This window comes from Fundulus heteroclitus, chromosome 11 (assembly GCF_011125445.2).
Source record: "Fundulus heteroclitus isolate FHET01 chromosome 11, MU-UCD_Fhet_4.1, whole genome shotgun sequence".
Lineage (NCBI taxonomy): Eukaryota > Metazoa > Chordata > Actinopteri > Cyprinodontiformes > Fundulidae > Fundulus > Fundulus heteroclitus.
Window position 1 is genome coordinate 21,159,108 of NC_046371.1, and position 27,652 is coordinate 21,186,759.

At 39.5% G+C, this 27,652-nt stretch overlaps 1 protein-coding gene across 2 annotated transcripts; it reads left to right on the plus strand.

The window, feature by feature from the left end:
- Positions 1-1,046: 1,046 nt before the first annotated feature.
- pitpnab (phosphatidylinositol transfer protein, alpha b) lies at positions 1,047-25,640 on the plus strand. Of its 2 annotated transcripts, none has more exons than XM_036143093.1 (12): positions 1,047-1,188; positions 8,312-8,342; positions 13,435-13,580; positions 14,320-14,411; positions 15,194-15,201; positions 15,506-15,580; positions 17,172-17,255; positions 17,347-17,424; positions 19,325-19,435; positions 20,168-20,290; positions 21,745-21,826; positions 21,958-25,640. In XM_036143093.1, the coding sequence occupies exons 4-11, from the start codon at positions 14,342-14,344 to the stop codon at positions 21,790-21,792; spliced, it is 597 nt and encodes a 198-aa protein (XP_035998986.1). In that variant the 5' UTR covers positions 1,047-1,188; positions 8,312-8,342; positions 13,435-13,580; positions 14,320-14,341; the 3' UTR covers positions 21,793-21,826; positions 21,958-25,640. The 2 variants fall into 2 exon arrangements, with proteins under 2 accessions (XP_035998986.1, XP_012710666.1); XM_012855212.3 differs by lacking the exon at positions 1,047-1,188 and adding an exon at positions 1,195-1,374.
- Positions 25,641-27,652: the final 2,012 nt, after the last annotated feature.

Below are 27,652 nucleotides of genomic sequence, written 5' to 3' on the forward strand. Positions count from 1 at the left end.
ATCGGTCTGATCCATAAACCATAAAACAGAGGTTATGTTATAGCACAGAGGATAAACTGAGGGATGCATGTTTAAAATAACCTACTGGAGCCAGATGCAGATATGCGGTTGCTGTCAAACGGATACAGGGGAGCTATAAATACAGCTCCAGCTCGCTGTTACATAATTTTAAACACATAGCATTCACATCCCGTGATTTTCAGGAAGTGGGCCGGGATTAGGGACCTGGAATCCCTTGTAGGCCTACTGTACTAATACGCCCCCCTCCTTGCGTTAGGAAACAAAGCACGGTGAAATAGTTATGTTTTGGTCCGTGCCTTACACATCTAAACGTTTTAGACTTTACCGCCGGCGACAAGTCTAATGCGCCACCTGTACGAGACAGTAACGGTGACTGTAAAGCAAAAACTAATGTTCGTCGTCAGGAGGGAGCACAGCAGCGGGAGATAATCGCATCAGAAGCGAGGACTTTGCTGAAGGAGCTTAGAGAGCAGATCGGTTGTGCGTCTGGTCTCTGCCAGTGGTGGTCCCCGTTTCATCCTCTGACGCAGAATCGCGCTTCTACGTCACAGCTGTCACGATGACGCAGCGTGCCGCACACTCTCATGAAAAAAGGTGAAAGGAGAGCTCGTGCGACCACCGAGTGAGCAGAGGTTATTTTATTTATTTATTTATTTATTTGTGTGTGTTTTGATATTGTTATAAATAAATAAAAATAACAAATAGGCAATTTTTGTTACCATGACGCCCCATTTTATCAAGCCCATTTATGTTGTGTTTTTAATAGTTATTTCATTATTATCACTATAGCCATATTATTATTATTATTATTATTATTATTATTATTATTATTATTATTATTATTATTATTATTATTATTATTATTATATTTCTCATTTATTTATTTAACATTGTCATCAGTTCTATCTAAGAGGACAATGTATTCCTATATTTCCAGCGCTTTTCTGCGGCTATATCCTTTCTCACCTGTGGGCTGTGCGGGCGCACCACGGACCACCCTCTCCCGGTGGAACCGCTCGTTCTCAGTGTGCGCTCCTCTCCTCACGCAGGCCCCCTTTTTTTTCCAGTGATCTGCACGCAGCAGCAGAGCAGCAGCAGCAGCAGCAGCAACGCCGCGCCGCGGCTCCGACCAGGAAGTGAATCTGAAGAACATAAGCGAGTGTGGAGGTAGAATGACATAGAGAAGAGGGGGGGAGAGAGGTGGGAGAGAATCGCGCGGATAAAATAAAGGCGACCATAAAAACGGAGGGAGGAATCCGACCCTGTTTCTGGATCCGTTCTGGGAGCGGCGCCTATCTGGGATATAGGTCCACTGTACCGCTGATATAACATAAAAATGCTCATAAAGGAATAGTAAGTAACTGTGTGCATGGAGGAGTGTTGGCGTGCGTGTGTGTGCGTTTTTTTTCTTTCTTTTTTTGCGTGACAGAGCGCTGATGCGGTTTCGCAGAGCTGACATTGTGGCCGGCAGCCCGGGAGAGGAATTAGGAGAGCGCGTCCAGTGGGGGGGGGGGGACGTCGACATCCAGGGGACTTTGTGTCCATGGTCAGACTCCTTCCATCACACAGAGTCAGCTGACAGATAAAACAGCGGCGGCTGCAGTCGCATCAGCAGCCGGCGCTTCCCTGTGCCCTTCACATCCATCACCACGAGTTCCAGCTCCTAATTCTCTCTGCAAGTGTTGCGAAAATGACGGATGCTGGTGCCGAGGCAGAAATGGCTGGCATATATATATAAGCCGCTCCGCGCCGCGCCGTGCTCTCCCGCGCTGCGCCGTGCCCGCGCCACCGTGGCCATGTTATTGATGCGCTCTGGTGAAGGTGAAACAAGCGGCAGAGCATTCCGGCGTTAAGCTCTGGAGGAATGGAGAAGGTGTTGGATGGGCCCGGGGTGGAGAGGGATGCTTGGAGCGGAAGGTGCGGGCTGGGCAGGTGTAGAGGAGGTGGCGCAAAGGGCAAATGGCGAGGTTTGTGTCAGATGATGGGCCTAAGGGAAGGTAGGGGCATACTAATGTGTGCCTGCTGAGAGGAAGGACATTTGAATATATTGTTTTTTATTCTTTTAATCACAATGGGGGGTTTCCCCCCCACAAGGACTTTGTGTTCTTTGCGGAATGAGGCCTTTGCTCAAAATCAGAAGGGTAAGAGGGGATGCAAAGCAACAAGGGAGCATATTGGAATTGGAATACTCAGATATCAACAAAACTGAAGACATCTGAAGTATATAATTTATTGTTTTCAAGTGTAAAAGAATTATTTCGTTGACTGTAAAAAATATATATATATAATTGTTCTGATAACATTAACATACGGTGCCATATTCCAAATAACACATTTAAAACAGTATCATTTTTATCCACCACTACAACTCTGGCAAGGTCAAAGCTACTTTCTGAACACCGATCTAAAAAAATAAAATAAATCAGTTTCGGTACGCTCACAATGCCTTTGAGAGTACTAACTTTTTCACATTATGTACTTTTACAAGCACAAGCGGCAGTAGACCTACAGAAAGTAGTGCGGAACTTTGACGTGACTGAAAATATAGATGTCTAAATAATTTTACAAATGAAAAGCTGGAAAAGGTTACGTGGCTTTGTTTTCAGCTCCATATAGTCAATAGAGGGGGAAATCTTTGCCCACTCTCCTTTGAATTATAGGTCAAGGTTAGTCTGATTGGACGGAGAGTGAAGCTCAATTTTCAAGTCTTTACACACATTGTATCTAGGTTTGGACTTTGGCTCGGCTAATCTAACAGCACGAATATACTTTTCTCTGAACCACTCCATTTCACCTCTGACTGGATATTTAGGGTAATAAATCTCCACTCCAGCCTCTCACAGCTCTTCTTCTAGCTTACCTGTTTCTGCTGGGGAAAAAAAAGCTTCCCCACAACAAGAGGCTGCCACCACCACGTTTCACGCACGGTGTTTTGAATGTTGACCTGCCGGTTTGATTTGGGGATTTATCTGACCAGATTCTTCTTCTTCCAAATATTTGCTGTACTGTCCTTGAGGCGAACGGTAAACAGGAGCTTTTATGGCTTTTATGGCTTTGTCTTGCCTCTCCTCTGTCAAGGCCAGCTGTGTGTAGTTCCCTACAAATAGCTCTCCTCTTAACAGATTTTCCCACCTGAGCTGTGCATCTCTGCAGCTCCTCCAGAGTTACCATGAGCCTTTTTTTGGTGGCTTTTCTGTTTATGTAATGTTCTCAGTGCTTGGCTCATGGGTAGACGGGCAGCCATTTTTTGCCAGGCTTTCAGTGTCATACTGTTTAAACTCAACATATTGTTTTAGAACCTAAACATCCCCACAACTGCATCCCTGACCTGCTTAGTGCGCTCTCCGAGGGCTTTATAGATCAGCTGGGTTTATCATGAGACTAAATCACAAACAGGTGGACTTTATCTACCGATTTTCTGATTTCTGAACGCAAAATGCAACTGGTTGCACTGCAATTGAATGTAAATGCACGTCAAGCCGTAGACGTCGTTCTACTTTGCAGGATTTATGCGCTGCTTTTTGTTGTTCTCTCTCATAAAATCCTTGTTTAAAAAAAACAAAAAAAACAATTGGAGAGTATCTAAGGAAATGTTGCGTTGTAGTAGTCTGACCACCTACAATTATTCTGTTGATTTCCTGTCACTCCTATCCAATCAATAAATGTCTGCAAAAGCTGCAGATCAGAGTGACGGCATCGGCAAAGATCTGAAGTGATTAGGGAGAGTCGGGCTCGCTGCAGTAAGCCTAGACATTAATTTAATTGGTTACGATTAAAGGTTGAAAGCTTCTACACACTGTCAACACACTGGCAAGAGACTCGGGCACCCAAGTATGATACAAAACCATCATGGAGGCCAAGAGTCATGCCTTACAGGCGCTGTGATCTTAACACTAACCCAAATCCCCTTACGTTTCCTCATTTCACATGAGGTTTTGGTTCTCGTATGATAATAAACAATCCTCCTTGCACAGTATAAAGTAATGAAAGGGAATGACAGAGAGGCTTGAAGACGGAGGAGAATGAAAAGAGAAAGAAGCGGCCGCGACATATAAGATGAGCAATGCAGGAGGGGTGTTTGTTTCCTGAAGCCACAGAGAGACACATGATCCCTCAAGACCTTTGGACCAAGGAGACTTCCAAAGGCAAAGAGAAGAAAAAAAAATCTTCAGTTCTTGTTTTACATTATAGGATTAGATGCTTTTGTTTAAGTTTTAAAAGGAGTGCTTTAAGAAGTGCACGTTTTGAGAAAGAACAAGACATGCTACTGTATTTTGGCCTGCACAGTTGTAAGCCGCAGCAGCATATGGCCTCCAATTCAGTGTGAGTCTATGTTGGACCCAGATTACATTTAGTGGCAGGTGGGTGCGGGATTATGGGAATTTGGGCATATTTCACATGGTCACGGAACAATCGACAAAGCGGCGCCCTGGACGTGTGCGTTAAGCGGTGAAGACAGGCGTTGTGAACGTGGTGTCTGGATTTGCACTTGCGATTATACGTCCATGTTTCATTGCCATTAGATATCACCGGGCAGACTACTGTGCTAGACATTGATCCCTGACAGTGTGTCCGTTGGTGTGAGTTAAGTTTTCTTGATTTATCTGCAATTTGTCTTTATATCATAAAAAAATAAAAAAATCATCTCAGTGATTTTATTTCCTGACGCCATCACTTGCGTGTTACAGTAAAATAAAATAAAAACAATGTTATAATAAATATTCTTCATATGGGTCCATACCATTTTTTTTAGCGTCAAAACAAGAAAGTGCGCAATTTCACAAGAGCTCAGTTCAAACGATGTAAAGGTTGTCTTGTCCAGGTTGTCCGCATCTGTCTGCCCATCTCTCGTTCCATCCCACCATCACTCCTGAACAGAGGTGGAAGGAGTACCAGAATAATGTTAAAGTAAAAGTACACATACTTTGATTACATTTTACTTAAATGCAAATAAAGTTACCCGTTACAATATTGCGCAAGTAAAAATAAAAAGTACCTTGTTAAAATTTTAGTGTAAGTACAAGTCACTTAGTTACATTTGTATGAGCAGAAGAAAGTCCATCTCATGCGTTTTACAGCGTATAATATTGGGGATATTGATCTGAAACTGTTTTTAATCAAAGGGGACATTTTGTGCTTTTAATGCTTTCCTTTTCACAGTTAAATCATTCAGTTGTGGCCTAAATAAAGCGGAACTGCCATGCTTTGTTTAGCAGCTGCATAGCAAATACTGTGTAAAGTATTAGGGAACATACAAATCATACTTAATTACAATAACGTAAGTAAATGTAACTAGTTACTTTCCACCCCTGCTCCTGAACAAGACACCATGCTACTTAAAATCCTCCGCTTGAGGCACAGGGAGCAGTCCACCTTTAACCGGTCAATTATTTCTATTTTTGAAAGCATTGTTAATTTAAAGCATTTTTTCACACCTGCCTAAAACCTTTGCACAGTATATCTGCTTTCAGCTGGATTTAAAATCAGGAGAATGCGGGATGTTAAGACACACGATGGAGGTCTAAAAGTCAGCCGCGTGTTGTGAACTGGAGCGTTGACCTTTACAGATCCAGTGATCTCTACACAGCTGGAATCCCCTCAGTTGATGGTGGTGCCTTCTGCAACATTTACATATTAACCACAAGGCCTCCACAACCTAAAGCTCCCTTGTGTCATTGAAAAACAAATTACGATTACTATTACCAGATTATGATGAAGCCTCCTGCTTTGTGCCACGCAGAAAACATTTCCACCAAAATTCGCTTTTCATGCCAGAAACGAGGACTGTCCAAATAAAAATGATGGCCAGAGAAAAGTATCACTTTCTTCAAATTTTTTCACCGTCACATGTGTGGTGCTTATTTGTTAATTCGAAAGGGGTGAGTTTGTGGCTTGTAAGGAGACGTGGCCTTATTTTAAGCCTGTCGCAGTTTTGAAACACTGTGAGAGGCCTTGCGTGTGCATCTCCACAATCCTGTCACTTTGAAAGAGAGAAAAGCCCATTTCCTTTGGCGTCAGGAGTCATTACAAAGATAATACCTGACAGAAAAGGACTTGAAAGCCAGGTTTATGCACTGATTTGAACCTGTTGTGGCTAGTGGTCTCAAACGTTAGATTACCTGATGAATAGCTGGTCATATTTTTATAACATGTTGTTTTTCGAAACTGCCTTTTGCTTTTACTCTTTCGAAACGGGTACTTTTGTTTTGAAGCACAGCTTGAAATATGGTTACAATTCAGCAGTGGTATAAATGTTGTTCGTATTTGTGTGTAGCCATAAAAAGTGGGGAATTTATGTTGTACATTGTTACCCGTCTCATTGCTATCTTACTTGGCAATTACCTGTCTGGCTTTCATCTTCAACGTTCTTGGAAGATGAAGATTCAACGATCTTTACACAAATTATTAATGACCCCAAAATGTTGCAATGATTATTAACTCTTTTGTTCATAAGACAGAGCCAACTTTCCTCCCATGTCAGCCACGTCAAGGCAAGGCAAGGCAAGGCAAGGCACGTTTGTTTGTACAGTAACAAGACAATTCAAAGTGCTGTACATGAACAGAGCTTAAGAAAACAAGACATACAGAGGAAAGTAAATTGCAGTGAAATAGTAGCGGTAGGTCAAGATAAGTTGGACTACAAACTTAATCTAATTAAGTTTCAGTGAACTACAACAATTTCAATTGAAGATTCAAACTACGGCAATGACTAGCACAGGTTTCAAAGGGGTATGGACAACATAAGATGCATAGGGAACTAAAAGTAAGCAAAAATCCCTTAAAATTTGTATATTTTTACTCAATTTGAGCAGCAAAATAAGAGTATTTGCCAATGGAATGAGAATTTCTACCCCTAAAATAAGATAATTAGACATCATGCACTTGAAATAAGATGATGGAGATGAATTGTTCTTATTTAAAGTGCAAAAATCTTATTCAATTGGCAAATAGTCTGATTTACCTGCTTAAATCAATGCAAAATACACTAATTTAAAGAGGATTTTACCTACTTTTAGTTCCCTTTTTTGCAGAGTATAGACAGACAATGCTGGGATATTTTGGATTTAAAGACCTATATGCTCACACACTATTAGAATACAAGGTGAATATTCAACAGTGCTAACAAGGCAAGGCAAGTTTGTGTATATAACAGTAAAAAGATGATTCAACGTGCTGTTGTTCAGTGCTAACAGGGGTGTTAGTATTTCTCAAGGTAAAACAGGCTTGAATTATATGGCCTGCTCAAGTGGCAGCTGATGTTTTGACCAGTTCTGATTCATCAGTTTGAAAACTAACATCGGTGCAGTCCAACATCTGCAAAATAGAAAAAGTGCTTCCTGTTGTAACAGCAACAGTACCCTGTGGATTTACAGCTAAGCTCGACATTATATCGTTAAACAAATGCAAATACATCAACCTTCTTAATGAAATACTGCAGCTAACAATGTGCTGTGCTTGCTGATGTGTCCGTTCTACACACATTTCACCCTCTTGTCTTTGGTTCTGTTGCTGCTTTGTCGTTTGTGCATAAAAATAAAAAAAAATTGGATGTATTATTCTTAGCCACGGGGACACTTGCTCAATAGCCACATCATCATTTTGTTGGCGAGCTGCAGCGTTTGTGATCATTTTAGCCAGAAGCCTTCCTGTTCCTTGGTAAACAGTGGCGAACCAAAAAAAAAATGTTTTAGCCGATTCCAGGCATATCATAAAAAGCTGAAAAAGAGGGGCACATTAAATACTGTTTCATTGAGTTCTGCTCGTTGAGCTTTAAAACATAAATCATGAATTGTTTGAAAATACCAAATTAGAGATCAGATTAAAACGTACTAAAATACCTGTGTGACTCAACAATTATTCTTTCTTTGGGTGTTTATTTTTGCTTCGGCAAGGGATTTTCTCAGTGTCTCCGGCTAAGCAGAGATAAGCGCAGTTGATGCAATCAATGGATTGCTCTTATTTAATTTGGATCCATGATAGAACTGAGTTATGATAACATTTGAGGCCAATCATTGTCATAAAATATTTTGTAGAAGCCTTTACAATTTAGCTTGTTGTTTCTCATGAGGCAGAATATTTTATCCAGGCCAGACGGGTGGTTGACCTGATTGAAGCTGTTCAGTGTTTCTGTAACTTGGCTAAACTCTGTGTAGCGAACAATGACTAGCACAGCTTACTCTAGCTACATGGATCACTTTCTTTGCTCACCAGAATGTGTTTTCTGTTTAGGACAGGCAAAGTTACAGAATCCCTTTTTGAATAACTTCTTTTTTTCTTTCTTTTCTTGCAGTCGAGTGATTCTTCCCATCTCTGTGGAAGAGGTAAGCTTAGCTCAATATACTTCAGTCTGTGTGTGTGTGTGTGTGTGTGTGTGAGTCAGATGACTTCTTATCTCATCCGTCCATCCGTCCGTCCATCCGTTCCTCCACTTCCTTTTGGGTTAATATGCTATTAATAGTTAAAACAAAGTAACTACTCTGGAATTTGAGTCTTCTATAGACTGATTTATTGACATGAAAAAAATATCAACCATAAAGCTTTTTAATCAAACAGCTTATTATCATACCCTCTCTCTCTCTCTCTCTCTCTCTCTCTCTCTCTCTCTCTCTCTCTCTCTCTCTCTCTCTCTCTCTCTCTCTCTCTCTCTCTCTCTCTCCCCCTCTCTCTCTGCCCATCTGTCTGGGCCTTACTATCAGCATTTCCACTTCAGCTTGCTGTTCTATAGAGGCCTGCATCGTAGATGAGTTATCTGAAGCTACTTCCATGACATCACATGTTCACCCAACCCTGTACGCTGCTTTGAACCACACTTGGTGCAGCACTAATGAAAAAAAAAAAAAAAAAAAACGATTAATTTTGGGCAGACAAACTTTTCTATTCTAACCTGGATAACTGTGCTCAAGCACACTGCAGTCTCAGGCACAAGTGTGAAGCACCAGCAGGCGCTGCAGTGTGCCACGTCAACGTCATGTGAACTTCCGAATCTGACGCTGTCGTGTATCATATGACTGAGTTTCTTTGATTTCCCAAAATTCTTCCTGGTCATGGTGAACAGAGCAGTGCACTAGCGATAGAATAAAAGCTTCACTCATGTCAGGTTGGTCCTCAGAAGATTCCCTCTCACGGTGCGATTTTGTGTGCCACAAAGTGAGAATCAAATGTAAAACAAGTGAAAACAAGCAACCTGTATGAAAATCTCCAATACATTACACATTCAAGTCCGATAATTTTCTCATTACTGAACACAGTTATAATAAAAAAAATATTTTTTACTATATTATCAGCCATGAATCAATAAAATGTGCACACAAAAAAAAACAAATAGCCTTTAGCGATCACAAATTTAAGATTTTCTTTGCACAATTTAATCAATCAGGATTTAATAAGTGATATACCAAACATCTTTGGACTTTTAAATGTGATAATAAATTTGATAACATTCTTTCATCATCATATGACCTTGTTGCTTGGATGTGCTGAAGGTTTCAACTGCATGTTGAATGTAGGACAGCACCTGTTAGGGCTCCTCACAAATAGGACAATAAAAAAAACAACTTTTATTTAAAGGGGACATATGCTTTTCAGTTTTTCCAGTTTTCACATTTCACAGTGATAGTTTTCACATTGAAATCATTCAGTTGCGGTCTATATAAAGGGGAACTGCCAAGCTTTGGTCTGAATTCCACGTTGTTGTTGTCGTCCCACAGTCCCTCTTTAGACCCTGTTCTGAGGTTCCTCTGAGAGCAACTCGTTTTGGTGCTGTCGCTTTAAATGCAATGGAAGAAATTCACACCCCACACCCCTCCAGGTGGCTGTTTTGGCCATTTTTATAGTATGCTGGGGGATGATGCAATGACTTGTGTCAACATTCCAGCATTCTCACTTATCCACTTGTTGCTTCGGCATCCTTTAGCTTGGACTACTACATAGCTCTGAGCAATAAAAATGGTGGATTCATGAGACTGGTAAGATGGAAGCCTGTGACCTTGTTTAGCAGTTCTGCTATAATAAAAAATAAAAAATGTAATAGAGAATAACTATGCAGCACCTGGACAGACAAAATTCCAGGTTTCTGCACTCCCATAGAGTTCAAGTACACACAAAATGTCTTTAATGACTAATAAAGTGGATTTTGCACAATATGTCCCCTTTAAAATTAATTGTCTGATTATTATTTTGGTCTTTTAGAAACCAGTGATAGATTGTTAATATTTGAAAAATTACAGAAGTCTCTGAAGTCTGAGGCATTTTAGAAAACAAGCGCAACCCAGTTTTCATTGCCGTTTTATGAGGCTCTTCTATTACCACCAATCTGCTGCCACTATTGGTTGAGCAGCTCCTTGTTACAGCTCCTCCTTGGAGGACCATGCTCTCTGTGAGCTGGCCTCTGAGACTCAGACAGAACCAGAGAACCCATCAAGAAGCCAGGTCTAATTGGATCAGTGAGAACTGATCAACCTTTCAGATTTGGTTTTTATTTGTTTATTGTAGGAATTATACTTTATGTTACACAATGCTACACCACCCACATGCTTTGTTTGTGTTAAGTTGTCCATGATTACATTTTTTTTTTTTTTTTGTTAAAACACCTTAGATGTCTCCTCAGCGTCACTTAGTACATCATTTCTCTTTGTCAGGAATCCAAAGATTGCATTAACCGTGCCGTGGCTGTGCCAGAACAGCTTTCTGGTCTATAATTTCTGGCCCATGAACGGCCGTTTGAGCTGAGATTTCCCAAACTGCCAAGTTGAGAGACAGGGGACCAAACACCTGCGATAAAAGTCCAAGTTTCAGCCCAAACAATATGCCTTTTCCTCTGTTCTGTTGGGTTGGTTCTGGTGCTAAAAGCTGATGGATGAAAGGCTTGTTCAGAATGATTGTTTCAAATCCCATTTTACCATATATTTGTATATTTACATAGGTTTCACAATTTAGAATTAAGCTTAATCACTTCTTTATTTAGACTTCTGAGAGACCGATAAACTTTATCAAGTTTTGGTAACAATTTTAAAACTTTCCCCTTTACCTGTAGCTGCAGAAATACTGTTCACCTGATTTTTTAAGGTGTACATTTCATTGTTTGTAAATTTCTCCATTTAATCATTTGTAAGTAGTTTAATTAATAACAAATATAATTATTGATAACATTCATTACTAGCTCTTGTCTAGTCTTCTTATAATCTTTTGTCGAAGTGTTACTTATTATGTAGATCCTAAATAATGTCAAATCTTAAAAATTATTCTAAAAAATCTTACATTATCATGTTATGTGTGAAAAGATTTATTAATGGAAGGGGAACAAATTCAGTGACAGATTTGGATAGATAACAATACTGATTTATGAACGTTCGTATAGTTTATTGTTGCTTAATGTTGCTATGAAGTTAAATGAACAAACATCTGTATTTAACAGATACAAGTATTATTCTCCTATGCCATATTGTGACTATATACCCGTACTTCAGGATCCTTTTCCCTCTGTGTTGTCAAAGCGGTGTTGTTTCATTTGAAGTGTTTTTAAGGTCTGTTATATTTTGTTAAATCCTATTGTTTCTCCTATGATCTGTAGAATAGTGTTGTTAATTAGTGATCACCACATCCTCAGGGAAGTTCAGTAACATACTTTACCTCTGTACTTGCGTCACATGGGTCTAAAAGGTCTTTGCTTTTCTTCTGCTTCTCGGTGACTCTGGGAATCAGCTGTCTCCTGGTATTTGCCACAACGTAAAAGCGATGAATGTTGGCGACTATCCAACCTATTATTCGTCATGTCATCAGTTCAATCTTTCAGCTTTTGTCCAAGAAGCGGTGTGATGTAGTTTGACATTTAAGTCCTAATTGTCAGTGAGGCTGCTTTGCTTGTTAAAGGTAAAACCTCTTGAAAAATATGGCAAAAAAAAGGAGTTTGTGTGATGAGGTGTTTATTTGTGTGAGAATTAAACATTCTGGCATGGCTGAGCACATACTGACCCCACACAGAAATGATAAATTACATCTGTCCGGGCTTGTATAAATAAGGTGCTGCTGTTTGTGCAGGTCATTAATTTAGAAATTCAGAAATCATATTTATTAATGCAGCCTTGACCATCTGCTGTGGCGGCATTATAGTTGTAGGTATGTTTCTGGGCTAATAAAACCGTTTTAAATATTACATTTACCAGTAGCAAAATGGAAAAAAAAAGAATACATGAAATGTTTCAAAAAATAAAATCGGCAAAAAAAAAAACACTTAACTATATTAATAATAATTATAACCAACTAACTTCATTGTGTATGTACATTGTGTTGGCAGGCACATAGCTAAGAAGACAAGAAAATATTTGTAAAAATAAAAAATAATCAAAGAAAAGCTCTGCATTAACATTCGCAACATTTGGGGGTATTCAAAAACATAAACGGCTTGAAATAGGATTAGGGCTGCAAAATATTAGTAAAAGTTGTGATAATAATGTTGCGATAAAATCATAGCTTGCGATAAATACAGAAAACAATGCCGGGTCAGCACATGCAGTCATATTGAGTAAATTAGAATATTTTTGGAAAGTTAAATGATCTCTGTAACTTCGTTCACTTAGTCAAGCAACATTATATAGATTACACACTAATTGTTTTAAAGCCTTTATGTCAGATGTGAGGATTTTCTGCTTGTATGTATGTATAAATGTATATTTTTGGATTTTGTGGGATATACCATCACAGTAGAGTATCCCATCCTATTTTCAAAAAAAACACCTAAACTGCTCAATGAAAAAAAAAAAAAACAGAAAGGTATATCCTTTAAAATCTTTGCCTATAAATTAAGGCACGTGTAAAATGTATTGCAACACCTTAAACAATGGAGGTTCTAAGTAGAAAATCTTTCACCATTTCCATTTTTGTTTTCCAGAATCCAATCAATTGCTTACAGAATCTGAACAACACAGCGTTTTGCGTTGCCAGAGCATTAAATACAAAGAATAGCTGTAACCTGTGGCTGGTGGAAACAATGGAGTAATTCAGCCTTTACTGAGTCATTCCATACTTGCTGTGTTGTAAGTACGCTCTGGCTCAGATTTGTAGAGGTTATATGATGGATTAGAGCTGATTAGAAAACGAAGGAAACCATTGTTTTCTGTTTTGAAATCACTTGTACACAAACCCCGGAGATGGAGAATGAGGTGAAGTGTGGAGAAAGAAGTTTGTGAGATCTTAATACAGTTATTTGCAAGAGAATATGAGATGATTAAGAGGTGTAGTTAATGATCAGTCCACTACATAAGGTTTAAATGCAGGAATGAAAAAAAATAAGAGAGAAATATTGTATTTATCTTAAGTTTGTGTTCAGATAGGTTAACTAATCATGCTTGTGGCAATAGTCTTTGCTTTTTGACTCATTTTCAGTAACAGCCCAATCCATTGTTCTGTGTTTCTCAGTACCAGGTCGGCCAGCTGTACTCTGTGGCCGAAGCCAGCAAGAATGAGACGGGCGGAGGCGAAGGGGTGGAGGTGCTAAAAAATGAACCCTATGAGAAGGATGGAGAGAAGGGCCAGTACACACACAAAATCTACCATTTGCAGAGGTAAGCACTCCTGCAGGAGCTATGCCAGAAAACCTGCAGGAGGCGAGTAGAGAGCCCACATAGGAGGAATGTCACATTTTTCTTTCTTGAAAGCTCTCTCAATTTCCACCTTTTTCACTGTTTACATTTATTGTTTAATTCAAGACTCAATCATGGTTCTAAGGACAACCTAGTATACCCGTTTGGTCTTTATTTGGCTCTACTGAAAAGTGTTTAACTGTACAGTGGTTAGTTTTATTATCACTGCTGTCCAGATTACCTGCAGAAATAAGAAAAACAACATGCACTGCACAACTGTGTATGAGTGTGTGAATTGCTGGAACTATTTAGAGTGGTACAAAGCCAAAGCATGTTAGTGTTAACGAAACATAGATCCATACCTGAGCCAATCAGAACTGCAGGGCACTTCAGAAACGTCGGCTGCTTTCTGCAGCTTGTGTCTATGCCTTACTTAAGTAATCATGCCCCCATAATGTTTCCATATGTTGTCACATTAGAAGCACAAACTTCAATACACTTTATTTTGAGATTTGAAATTATAGACCAAAACAAAGTTGTGCATTTTTAAAAGTACAAAAAAATGTTTTATTTCATTCAGAAATGACCTGAATATTGTTTTTGCAAGGCACTGTTATCTAATGCGATTGCATTCATAAAGTCAGTTTAGAGACTCTTAAATCACTGTTTTTTCCACCTAAACTCATTCAGTTTGTTCTCTGGTGCCTCCGTTGTCCTGTAGTAAAGTGCCGTCGTTCGTCAGAATGCTGGCCCCATCTTCAGCTCTGAACATCCATGAGAAAGCCTGGAACGCATACCCTTACTGTCGTACAGGTACGTATGCAAATCCCCGCTGTGGACCAGTACGCACGACTATATACTCACTGAGATATATTGGAGCTGCAAATCCTGACTGTGTTTTTTTTTTTTTTTCTCCTATCAAGTACATTAACTACGTCTAGACTTAATCGGACATTTGAGCCTAAATTTTTAATTATGATCCACTTTTGGATGAGACCTTGGACGTTCCAAATCCCTTCTGGGAGGGAGCCGTGAACAGGTTCCCGAAACGAAGATAGCCTCCTTGCTAAAGTGCCCCTGCTAATGGTTTCGTTTTATACGACACGTGAAAACACACAAGGACTTGATGTCTTTGTCAGCTAAAGAAAACAGCGTTTGTCTCTTTTTTGATGTAATCTTGAAAAAGCAGAATTGTGAACGCCTTAAATTATTTCCAGGTGAAATGTTGCTTCCCTGCTCCGGATTCCTCTCTCCCTCTCTTCGTTCCTTGTGGCTCTGTCGCTTTCAAGGAGCAGTTGAATAATTTACTACGGGCCCGGTGAGAAGAGCCCAGCAATCACTTGAGCCGCTCAGGCAAAGATCCCGCCACCCGTACACGCGGCCAGCTGCTAGACCGCCATCTGTCACGAACACATCCAAAGGCACAAACTGACTCTGCATACCCAACAACTGTCCCCTTATCATTTTTGAGACGGCCAAATCCTGCAAATGCAAATAGCTTTCTCAGATGTCCTTCGCTGTCATTAACCGTGTGTGTGTGTGTGTGTGTCTCTGTGTTTGTTGGGGCCCTCGCTTTTCTTCACCCGGCTCTGCAGTCATCACTGTGAGTATTTTCTCAGTTTGGGTTTTGCCTTAGAGAGTTCAGAAATCAAACACAAAAGACGCAGCAAACATTGGCGCACGAGGAGAAGGCGCTTAACCTGAAAGCTGAGAAAGAAATGCGATCTCTTTAGTGACACCGCTGCAGGGATAGCAATGCATCGTGACCGTGTGTGTAGCTGAATGAGACAAGATACTGAACCATGTCAGCTGAACCGTTTATAGAATTTATATATTTTTTTGTACATGTGATTCTTTCAAAGTGCTCTACTCCCCTCACTCAGGGTTGTCTCTTGTTTTCCCTGCAGAATGAGTATATGAAAGATAACTTCCTGATCAAGATCGAGACATGGCACAAACCTGACATGGGACACCAGGAAAATGTTTGTGAATAAGATCATAAGTTGTGGGAGTGTATCCGTGTTATTCTGAACACTAGCATGAATTTTAGGTGTGAAAGAGGACAATTTTAAAAGGCGGCTTTGTAAACATCAGCAACAGCCCTGGAATGCTTTCATGTTTTATCACGTTACAGCCATTAAAGGTCCATGTTTTTTTTTTTTTTTGAAAAGGAGGTTTTTGCGAAAGAGCAACACAGTGTGCATAAAGTGCGAAGTGAAAGGAAACGATTGTGTTGTCTTCAAAATGAAATAAAATGAACGAAACAAAATAGGAAACAAAAATCTGCATCTGTTTTCAGCCCCCATCAGTTGGTACTGAGTAAAAACAATTTTCAGTGCAAATAAGAGCAGCAAATGTTTTAGGGTATGTCTATGAAAATGATTTTTTCCCCCAGTTCTTTGTAAGGTAGCTGATGTTCAGTCAGATTTGGAGGAGAGCGTCTATTAACATCAACTATCAAATCACACTACTCACTTCTAAATTTTAGACCATTCCCAGACCGTTCTAACACATAAATATGCTTTGAGCTCAAGTGGTATGTTTTGGCTCATCACCCTGCGGCAACCAAAGCCTCCAACTCAAGTCTTTTGAAGCCTCTAAAGCCAAGTTCATCCTGTGCAATTATTAGCCATCTTCATTATGGAACCAGGGGATAATCAGCTGGAATGAGTACAGGCTGTGGTTAATGAATGTACAGTAACAGACGCACCAACCACTGATGCCATGTTCCCCTGACCAGAGACGACCCATTAAAAGATATGTAGCGTTGTTATGATTTAAAAAGAGTCAAATTAAATCCAGCCGTGTGGCTGCTGTTGCCACTGATGTTTAATTCATGGCCTCTTATTTGCTCATTCATAACTGCTTTCCTCCTTTCCCTCTGTTCATCATCCCACCCTAGTAAAAAGCCCATTAACAGCGATTACTCGCTGTCGGTTCATTGATGGACAGAAATGTTGGTCGTCTCTGTCTGAAGGGATTTTGCTGCAGCGAGGCTCTTGCAGTCTGTCCTGAACAGTTACTAAAATATATTTTAGACTTCTCCAGGACTTTCTCCCTGGGCAGTCTAAAAAAAAAAAAAAAAAACGACAGTGCGAAGGCCTTCCCAGAACTTCATTTACTTATTGGGTGACTGCAGAAAGCAAACTGCTGCACTGGATAGATATCTCAGTAAAGGGGGCCGAATACAAATGCATGCCACAATTTTCAGAATTGTATATAAAAAAAAAAATTAAAAAAAACAGGGAAAGTAATTTATCCTTTTTCCTTCCACATTACATCTATGCACCACTTTGTGACTGTGTGTCTATCACTTAATATCTCCTATTAAAATACATTTAACATTTTTATTTCAACGTCATAATAAAAAAACATGCTTTTATGTCAAAGCTTGCATTTAAGTCTCATTTTACATAACAAACCCTCATTTTATTGTTAAACATTTGTTATGGAAAAAGTATTGGATCTCAAGGGTTATGTAACCACTGCAATAAAAGCATATTAAACAAAAATGTGAATGGGTAGATCCTAAAAGAGAGGATTTTCTAACTTTGCTCTGTGGTTGTGTTTTAGGTTCACGGTTTGGATGCAGAAACCTGGAAAAAGGTGGATGTGGTCTACATTGATATTGCAGACAGAAGCCAGGTGGAGCCAAAGGTGAATCAGTCAGCCTACCTTCACTACTGGGATGACGAACCCAGTCATAAGCCCGCTTTTACACCTTGTTTGCTTTGGTTTCTCACATCAGGACTACAAGCCAGAGGAGGATCCTTGCAAGTTCAAGTCAACGAAGACAGCACGAGGACCTCTAGGACCAGACTGGAAGGTAAATCACACCCTAATGAAAGCCCACTGCTTACATCAACGTTTTCATTTCAACGTTAAATGCTACATTTCCTTTTACTTAGGTGTTTTTTTATGTAATTATTTTGGTTGTCACAAAATAGATTTATAGAGGTTATATTTTAGGAGGTGTAAATGTTTTTGGCTTTCGGTGAAATGGTTAATCCTTCAAAGAATCCTAAACGTTCAAGTAATCAGAACGCGTCCCCGTTTTTCTGCACTCCACGATCTAAAAGTCATTACTAGCTTTACAGAGAGGGATACATTTTGTCATCCATTTCTCCCTCTCTGTTAGTGTCCATCAGTGATCCTTGATGCTTAGACTGTGTCGCATTTGAAGCTTGTGTAAAACACACACACACGCCATCTTCTCTGTTAATTTGCCAAATGAGAAAAAAAAACCTCCCTCCCACTGACAAGTGTTGCCCAGCACCAATGATTGATTGTCTAGTGAATGTTCCCTGTGTTAACATTTTGTCCTGATGTTGTCAAGTCAGCAGCCGTGTCTGAAGACACAAATTCTCCAACAGTTTCCACCTGCAAATTTTACTACGTTTAAATCCTTCACCCCCGTATTACATTCTGAGCATGGAGCAGCTTTGAAAAGACGAATTATTCCGAGACAAAATTGCTTGGAACTTTTGACTTTACGTATGTAAAGTAGGGGTGGGCGATATGAAGAAAATCTAATATCACGATATCTTTGGTCTATATCGCGATACACGATATATATTACGATAAATACAAATAACCTTGAATAACAGATGTTTTTAGCCAAATAGTGCCTAAAGTTGCATTGGCATATCTCATATTAATGTGTCAAATTTTTTTGTTTGAAACATTTTTTGCAAAGTAAAAATTAATTCAAAATGTTACATTTTAGGCATTTTTTAACCACAGCTGCACATAGAAGCTTTTCACAAATTACAATATTGTCACATTAGAGCTCTTTCGTGCTCAACACTGGACCTTAAAAACAGAACATCCCAGTGGCCAAAAGGAAAAAAATGTGACACAAAATAAACCTGAATTAAAGGTGCTCTTTTGTGCTTAAGACGTATAAATCTGTATAATAAAAATGTGACAATCCCAAAAAAAAAAGCTTGTACTGTAGCATGTGACTATAAAATCAACTGACCAGTCACAGCTACATATTCAGACCATCTCAAAAATATTTCTATTGCTCTTTAGGTGCTGGGAAATTTTAAACAAACGTTTTTTTCTGTCATATGGGATTTAGCAAAAGAAGACGCCATGTTTTGCAAATAACCGCATTTTGTTCAACCTCCTTCTTGTGAAATCCAAACCACGGCCTGAAACGCCCGCTGTGGCCATAGTCCGCTGTCTCGTCAACGTAAGTAATCGCACGGGTACGTTGTTGTGTGTGCATGTTTGCGCCAGAGCGCTCTCTGGCTTGGAGGCGGAACCAATGATGCGTTCACAGAATGTGGGAGAAACTAAACTCACAGTGAATTAAATACAACGGCTCAATCTTGCCGTGAATATTTGCTCGCGATGGTCACGATAAAAGCATTTTCAATATCGCGCCGAGGAAAATTCGAGATACATCGAGAATATTCGATATATCGCCCACCCCTAATGTAAAGCACCCCAAAGGCCCCCTAGAGTTGAAGAACCCGCCAATCACTGGGACTCTTTCTCTTTAAAACAACTTTAAACGACAGGAATGGTATGATGGATTTTATTTTGTGCTTTTGGTGCCAATAAACAGTCCATGTCTAATAGCTGAAATGACGGAGGTCCTCATCGTAGGCCTTATTTCTTTTTGCTACATATCTATGCGCAGTGGTTTAAAATCCATAAATGTTATGTTCTTTGTTGCCTTTGAAAACATGAAGGTGTGTGTTTGTGTCTACATGCAGAAGGAGCTGCCCAACAAGAAAGACTGCCCACACATGTGTGCCTACAAACTGGTCACCGTCAAATTCAAGTGGTGGGGTCTGCAGAATAAAGTGGAGAACTTTATCCAGAAGGTTCGTAGACTGTTGGATTGATTTTACTGTCATTGTTATTGTCTTCAGCTTTTGTATAGTATTTGGTTTTCTGAACTTTTTAGATCATTATTATTTTGTTTTGGTTTATTTAATGTGTTGAGCATAGCTGTACATGTCGGCATTACAGCCGGAGAGCTTGAGGTTGTCAATAAGGCCTTAAAGGCATACTATGCAACATTTTTCAGTTAATTAATGTGTTCCATACCGTTTTGGATGATTAAATGAGTCATTTCAGGTCGAACAAAGGTTTTCTCGGCCGCCCTGGTGGTCTGTGGGGGAAATACCGTACTTGCAATTGCAGGAGCCTTCGGCCCGCACTCACAGGCTCAGAAGTCTCATGCAAGACCGCGAGAGTCGGTCTTGCTTTACGGCGAGAACTCCATGTGTTTTTGCCCTGCCATTCACTATATGCACGCGCGAAAGCAACAACAAAGAGCCGCGTGTTAACGTGAAATAAACATGCAAGCATATCGAGTTTTTTATTATTATTATTTTTATTTTTTTTAATGTTGGCGAGGCGGCCTCACCTGGCTTGACGGAGAAACCAAAACAGCTGAGCATTTTTATGACAGTGCACTTTTACTTTCGCCCTCTGGGGGGAGCCTCGCTGGAAAATCAACCCCGGTTGCATAGTATACCTTTAATAGTCTCAGGAAAATAAATGTGAGTTATCCAGCTGGATATTTAATTTTGTCTTTGTTTGTCTGACAGCAAGAGAAGCGCTTGTTCACAAATTTCCACCGCCAGCTGTTCTGCTGGATTGACAAGTGGATTGAACTGAACATGGACGACATTCGTCGCATGGAGGAGGAGACTCGTAGGGAGCTAGATGAAGTAAGTCAAAAGAAAAGGTACACACAGCCCGAATCTTTTCTTGGTACAGCCTCTTCTGTGATACTCATGATAACCCACAGTCTAAACCCAAAGAAAAGCATTGAGCGATCTACAGATAGAAGTCAATGGACCAACATTAGAGATGCAGAATATTCTGAGAACTTGTGGCCAATCACTGATAACCGGTTATGAACGATTTTATCTTCCAATGCAACATTTTGAGAATTCCCATTTCTGCTCACCAACTATAAATTAGAGTATTTAAATTATTCTCTGTACTGTGTGCACCGTTATCACAAGGACATGTTAATAGGATTTATTTAAACTGCCTGAGGTTTCAGAGCTATCGTTCTCTACATTTCTGACAATCTACAAATCCAACAAAATCCTCCAAGTTAAAGGACATTCTATAGCGATGGAGCCAAACTATAGATAATTACAGAATATTTCCTTCACTCTTTTCCAAGGCAGATGGCCGCCTACTAACCTTTCTTTACACACATCAAAATGTAGAAGGGCACCATATCGCAAGCTGTTGTGCTGTTTATTGATTTTCTACAACACCTTTTCAAAAACCACAGCTTTGTCTAACTTAACAACTTAGAGGTAACAGCCCTGATTTATTATTATAAGACTGTCAACATTTCCAGATTCAGGATGTTCAGACGGTGATAGGAAGCTCAATGGAACAGAGGACAGGTTCTCTGCTGTGAATGAAAAATACACGAGAAGTCCAGAATTTAAGAATCTTAATGTTCAGACCTACACAGACTTTTTCTCATTGCCTTTTCATATTTAGAATGTCCAGTAATTTGCTGGTTCCTCCGTTTACCTTTTCTTATTTTTTTTTTTATTTTTTTTTTGAAGAAATGCATTAATCCGTAATCATTTGTCCTGTGATATCAAGTTATGGCTCCGTAACTCACTTATATTTATACTGTGACAAAACCATAATGACGAGCCCCATGATGCAGGGAAGCAAACATTGTTGTGTGAAAATAAATATCCAGGCGTTCAGTCTTCCCTGCAAAAGAGTTTTGCTCCATATACAGACTTTTTGTAAGTTTAGACCATTAAAACATTCCTTACCGACTCCTCCATCATGGTAAAATACATGTTAGTTACATACTTACTGTATACTATGGGAGGGTGATTAATTTATTTTATGACTCTAAGTTTAGAAAGTTAACTTTTGTAGGTTAAAAATAAGTTAGGTAACTTGTTTTGTTTTTTTACAGACTTCTCGTAGGTCTTACATTTTAATCACAATATTCTTTAAAAAGGTTTTAAAAATGAGCATAGAATCATTCACAGATAAGAAAAAGAAGATCTGATCTTTGAAATGTCGAAAACAGATCAGGGTCAGTCAAGCATAAAATTGTCCAATTCCCTTCATTCAGTGATTTCTCGGTGAATCTCTAACGCATGTGCCTGTCGCTGTGTATCCTTCTCAGATGAGAGTGAAGGATCCCGTGAAAGGAATGGTGGCCCTAGAGGACTGAGACGGTGCTGGACGTAAATGCTGCCGCTCATCAGGTAAACAGAGCTGCAGTGGAAACAGACGCGTCCCCCAGCCTGTTTAATGCACGGCTGCTTTCAGCTTTACTTTACGTTTTAGGGCTTTGCTTCGGGTCGTTCTCTCACCAGTCTTCTCCCTCACCCTCCAGAATCGACCTGAAACCAGCGGGTTCCCTCCTCCTTTTGTCTCAACCGATACGACGTCTGACTGGATGGTCCGAATCTTACTCCCCCCCCTCGCAGTACATTTTGGTCTTCAGGGACCTGGAACCAGTACACTCCCAGTTTTCAGCCGATCTCCTCCACATCATCTGTCCTTCCTTGAGTCCCACTGGTCTTGTTTCTTTGTGTTGTCATTTATCTGCCGCACCCATCTAGTTAAGCATCTTAACGCCTCCTGTAGCGCCGTTACTGATATTGTCAATTGCGTCTCTTTTTCTCTCAGATTTGTTCTAAACTACAGAGAATAGTCAGAACTCTCGTCCATCTCTGTAATTTAGGACATATTCTACTGTTCTGCAGTACACTCTATACCCCAGAGTGTACGGCGGTCTGCTGTGTACCTCTAACCAGCCAGAAAGGGGTTTTCCCCCCCTGCTGTACCTGCCTTTTTACATCAAGGCATTTGTTCGTTTTTCTGCTGCTTTGTGAGTTTGTGTGTGTGTGTGTACACGCTTCTGTTGTGTGCCGGTGTGCGTTTCTACAAAGCATTGGTAGGTCATTCAAAGGTTTTTTTCTTCCAACAGAGCATTTCTAGCTCTGGATGAACGTGCAGTAATTTGAAGATTAAGTGTGAATATTTAGGTAGACATAGTCTAAAAAGATGCACGTAAAATGATAACCGCAGTGCAACTGATTGATTCCAGTAAATCAAAACAGCCATATATGAGTTGAGGAGTGTCTTTTTTTTTATCTCCTTATTTCTGACAGTAACTTTTACTTCTTGCAGTGTCATTTCCAGTGGATAAATGGTCTTATCCAGCAGAAGCAATAACTATCATGACACGTTGGTCTCCCTTTTTTCGTTGTCACAGATCTGTTTAGGTCCTTAATTTGTTTCTGCTGTGAGGTCAGGTTTAGTAAAGCAGGAGCTCATTGTCTCCTGAATGTCAGGAGGGAGACAGAAATAAGCTAAATGCTGGTTTTAATGTCCCACTCCTTCAATAGTGTTTTCTTCTTGTTGGTCCTTTCAACGCTCTTACTTTTTTTTTCTTATTTAAGTATGGTTAGGAGGGAATGATCGATGATTAGTGGTGTGACAGTTTATGTGAAGCAGTGAGGAACGGCTCGCTCGACAGCATCGTTCTCCCTGTTTTTATCGTCTCCTTTGTGGCCGTTGTCTTAATCCACAGGTTTTTTTTTATTTCAATTTTTATTTCATATTTTTTTTTCCTTTTTATTCCATGTATTTTAACAGGAGAACATGCAAGAGATGATATAGTGGAGCCAATAGATTATACTGGTCCTTAGATTGATTGTATTTTGATGGCTACAAAGAACTGCCACAAGACAGGGGTTGTTACAGTAGGTTTTGTATCTAATTATATTAAATAGCGCTACAGAACAATTTTAATCTCTTTTCAACTGAGTGGCATACAAAATTCTATTTATTTTTGGAACTTTAGGTCCAATGATTTCAAAAGCTTAATTCTGGACATTCATGCTGAGTCTATAAAAATATTTATTTGCAAAAATAAAAGAAAAAAAAGTTCAGTTGAAGGGCTTCTTGTTGGCATTTGTTTGATGCAAACCACATAAAGTATTTTAATTTGACATTTTACAAGGTTTTACTGATCTCTCTGTTGCAGAAATTGTTTTTTTTTTTTGAATGACTCATCATGACTTCCTCTTTGACTTAATTTTGTCCTAAAATGGAAATGTTTTCAGCAAGATTCCAATCTTGCAACAATATACATCCTAGGTCAGTTTATTCAGACCAGACACATACAGCCTTTTAATTTTATCTTGTCTCACAGAAAGCCCTGAAACTGAAATAATAATTTGGACAGTTAAATTAATAATATTATATTAAATCAACAAGTAGAACAATTATTATTATTATCTAGACTGTATTGAATCCTATTTTTCATTGTTAGAAGTCTTCTTTTCTCACAGCGCTGTATGATGTTTAAATCATTAAGCCTACTGTCAGGGGCCGAAAGCGCCAGAATCCAATAAGCAAATAATTTAAAGAATAAATATCTAAATCTCTGAGATTTTAAATAAAAGGTTGATAAATACATTAAGATAAAAAAATATATAAATTAATTCATCGTTCATTTGTAAATGAATTTAGTGAACACATTTATTCAATAACTAAATGGTAAAAATCGGTAGTTAAAAGGGAAATTCATTATGTAGTCACTAGCCCCACCACTAAAGCACAAACCTCGTCCACGGCCGTGTTAGCCCCGCCCACTTGCTTTGATGGGTCAGGCCGGGAAAAATAAACTAAATTCATCATGACCTGCAACACAGGATTGAAATACCGAAGCATCCTTTTAAAGTAACGGATGCACATGTTAACTAATTGTTTTCACATTCATTATATATGAAATTATTCTTTATAATGTTTATTTATAGATACACTTATATTGGTGTTTAATGAAAGGATTTTATTTACACAAAATCCCATGTACACAATGTTTGATTTACCCCCTTTCTTTATGCATTGAATCGTGGCTCTTTTGGTGCTCGTTAGCCCCCAACTGCATCCCAATGTCTTTTACCTCCCCTTCGAAGTGACCATGGATGTCCGGCCCCCTCCACGTCTGTGTCCACCAATTATCCCGCTCTGTCTGGGTCTGTCAACCCAATCATGGAGATTTGTGGATGTACTGTGTGTACTGACTTTGTAAATAGTAAATAAATTAATGTAGATGAACACACATATATATAGATGAGACTGTCCTGCCAAGTGTGCAGCGCGCCCCTTTGAGCCCTTCTGATCCGTCACTGAATGTCCTCGCAGACTCCCGACAGAAATATTCGAGCAAGAAAGTGTAGAGTTGTAGTAGCTGAAATGTAGTGCGGGTAAGAAATTGTGAAGAACAATGTAAAAAGTATTTATGTAAAAAAAAAACACATAATTTTTAAAACGTAGGAACGTCTAGGAGCTGAGCTTTGCTGTTTGTATCCAGACGAGTACGCTTGAAGTGAAAAAAAAAAAAAAAAGCACCTCATTCACTGGCACATGTGCTCATATTGATCCCTCAGAGGGGGACGCCTCACTGGCAGGACAGTGTATAAATATATATTTTTGTTCTGAATGTTGTAGTACCTCTGTTGTCAGTCTCTGGATTACACTCTCTTCTCTCACCGAAAAGGTAAACGTAGCAGTAGCTTGGGCCGGTGCGTTAATCCACATCGTCACCCGACGGCGTCAAAGTGGACCCTCGGGGCATGCCGGATTGTTACGCTCCGGCTGTTAGTCGCGATTGGGGGAATTTCTATACATGCTCTTCGATGGGAGCGCGGAAGTGGCCTAACAGGGAATGTGTTTTGTGAACAGATGCTGAGAGAAGAGTGATTTTGAGAGCTTGAAGACACAAAAGTTATGAGAGACCATATTTTAACAGAGACAATCTAATATATCTGCTTTTTCGATTTCTTGATTTATAATTGGAGTATGAAGAAAACCAAATGATTCCATAATCCCAAATGTTTTTAAATCTCTGTCTCTTTTTTTTCCTCTCACTCCTGTTAACTTGTCTCCTATATTTTTTTTCTTTTATTGTGAATTTGTGCCTTTTTCGTCATCTTGATCTCTAATAACACTACTGTACATCAGAGACATAAAGAAATGAATAAAGAATCAAAACAACTATACAAATTGAAGGCGTAATGTGGGTCATTTTGTGCTTCATCGTCCTGAAGTGTTGCCGAAGTTGCAGTTTTACACAATGCACTGCAACAAGTGTTGTGTCACTGGTCCAAATCACTGAATGCAGGTGTTCAAATTACTTCCATGGGCATTAAATCCAGCCTTGAGATGAGTTTAGAAATTTTGCACAGAGAGCTTCGTGCAATGGGTTTCCACTGCCAAGCGCCGCTACATCACAAAGTGCGATGCTAAGCAACGGATGCAGTGCTGTAAAGCCTGCCGTCAATGGACTCTAGAGAGGTGGAGTCTTGCCCTCTGGAGTGATGAATCATGCCTGTCTTTCTGGCAGTCCATCGGACAAGTCTGGGTTTGGCCGTTTTCAGGAGAACACTACCCGCCTGACTATTTTCAAGAATTTCATAGTTTTTGGATGAGCCTTTTCTGCTCCAACGTGACTCTGCACTGGTGCTCAAAACAAGGACCTTAGAGATATTGATGATTGAGGTTTTTTTTGTGGAAGGACTTGGACGACCAGCTTAGAGTACAACAAAGCCAGACCTTCCTGTCCAACGTTAGTTTCTGAACACACGATTGTGCTTCTTGAAGAATGGTAAAAACTAAATTAGATAAAACATTGTAGAAGGCTTTACTAGAGGAGCAAAACACTATCATAGCTGCAAAGATTAGGCTGACAGTATAATAAACCACATTTGTTGGTTTATTTATGATTTATAAATGGGAGGTCACAAAAGGTCATATGTGTGTTAAGGCAGTGTAATTAGATATTTTTGAAATTTAACCTTTTTAACCATTAAAAGGTTTATCACGTAGAAGTTTGAATAGCTTTTCAATATTCATAGTGTCAAATGTTCTGTGGAAATACCTAAAAATCTCTGATAATTATTCAATAACGTAATTGGAAACAAGAAAGATCAAAACTAGAGTAGGAACGCATACATTTCACACATAATACGTTATTTTATCTTAATCCATTTATCCATATATTAACTGTACTAAAGAAAGGCGTCCCCAAAGCACAATGCTGCCACCACAGAGTTTCACAGAGATGGTGGTGCGGAGAGTTTTCTGCAACACAGTGTTTTGTGTTAAGGCCGGAAAATTACACTTTGGATTCACCTGACCAGAACAATTATGCACTGCTGGTTTCATCTCAAACAAAATTAAAATAAATGCATCGAGGTTTGAGGCTCTAAAATGACAAAATATGAAAATGTTCAGGGGAGATGAATAATTTTGCTAGTCAGTAATATCATCTTTATTGTCATTGAAACATACATTACAATGAAATTTGTTCTCTGCTTTTAACCCATCACCCTTGGGGAGCAGTGGGCTGCCATGTGCGCCGCCTGGGAAGCGTTCTGGGGTTAAGGGTCTTGCTCAGGGACCCATGGTGCAGGCGCTGGGGATCGAACCGGGTGCTCTAACCACTAGGACAACACTCCCCATACACCGAGACGCACCTCAGTAGGCAATTTGGGGTTATGTGCCCAGGGGCACATCAACATGTGCCCAGGGGCACATCAACATGTGGCAAAGGGAAGCTGGAATCGAACCCACACTCGAACCACTTATGATTGCCAGACGACTACTCAACCCATCAAGCCAAAGTCGCCCCAGACAAAAGATTCCTCACATCAAATAAGTCAGCCATTAAATGCCATTGATCAATCCTGGTGGTAAACTTGATAAGAGCCTGAGAGAGAGCTGCTGAATATTTTTATGGAATTTGGATGATAATTTATATTTCTAGTAGCTTGAGAAGGAAAAAATTCACAATTAGATCTTTTTTAAATATCAATGTTAGCTTGTTGTTGTAATTGTACAAAATCAGTTACTTAATCTTGTCTTGCTGTTCTTAAGGGGGAGGTTTTAGCCTACTTTCCCTAATAACCTTTCCAAATGATTTTGTATTGAAGCTAACATGCAAATATTTCTTAATTAATCCTATTCATGATGTGTCTTAATCACTTATAAAATGGAGTTTGTACTTTAAAAATACC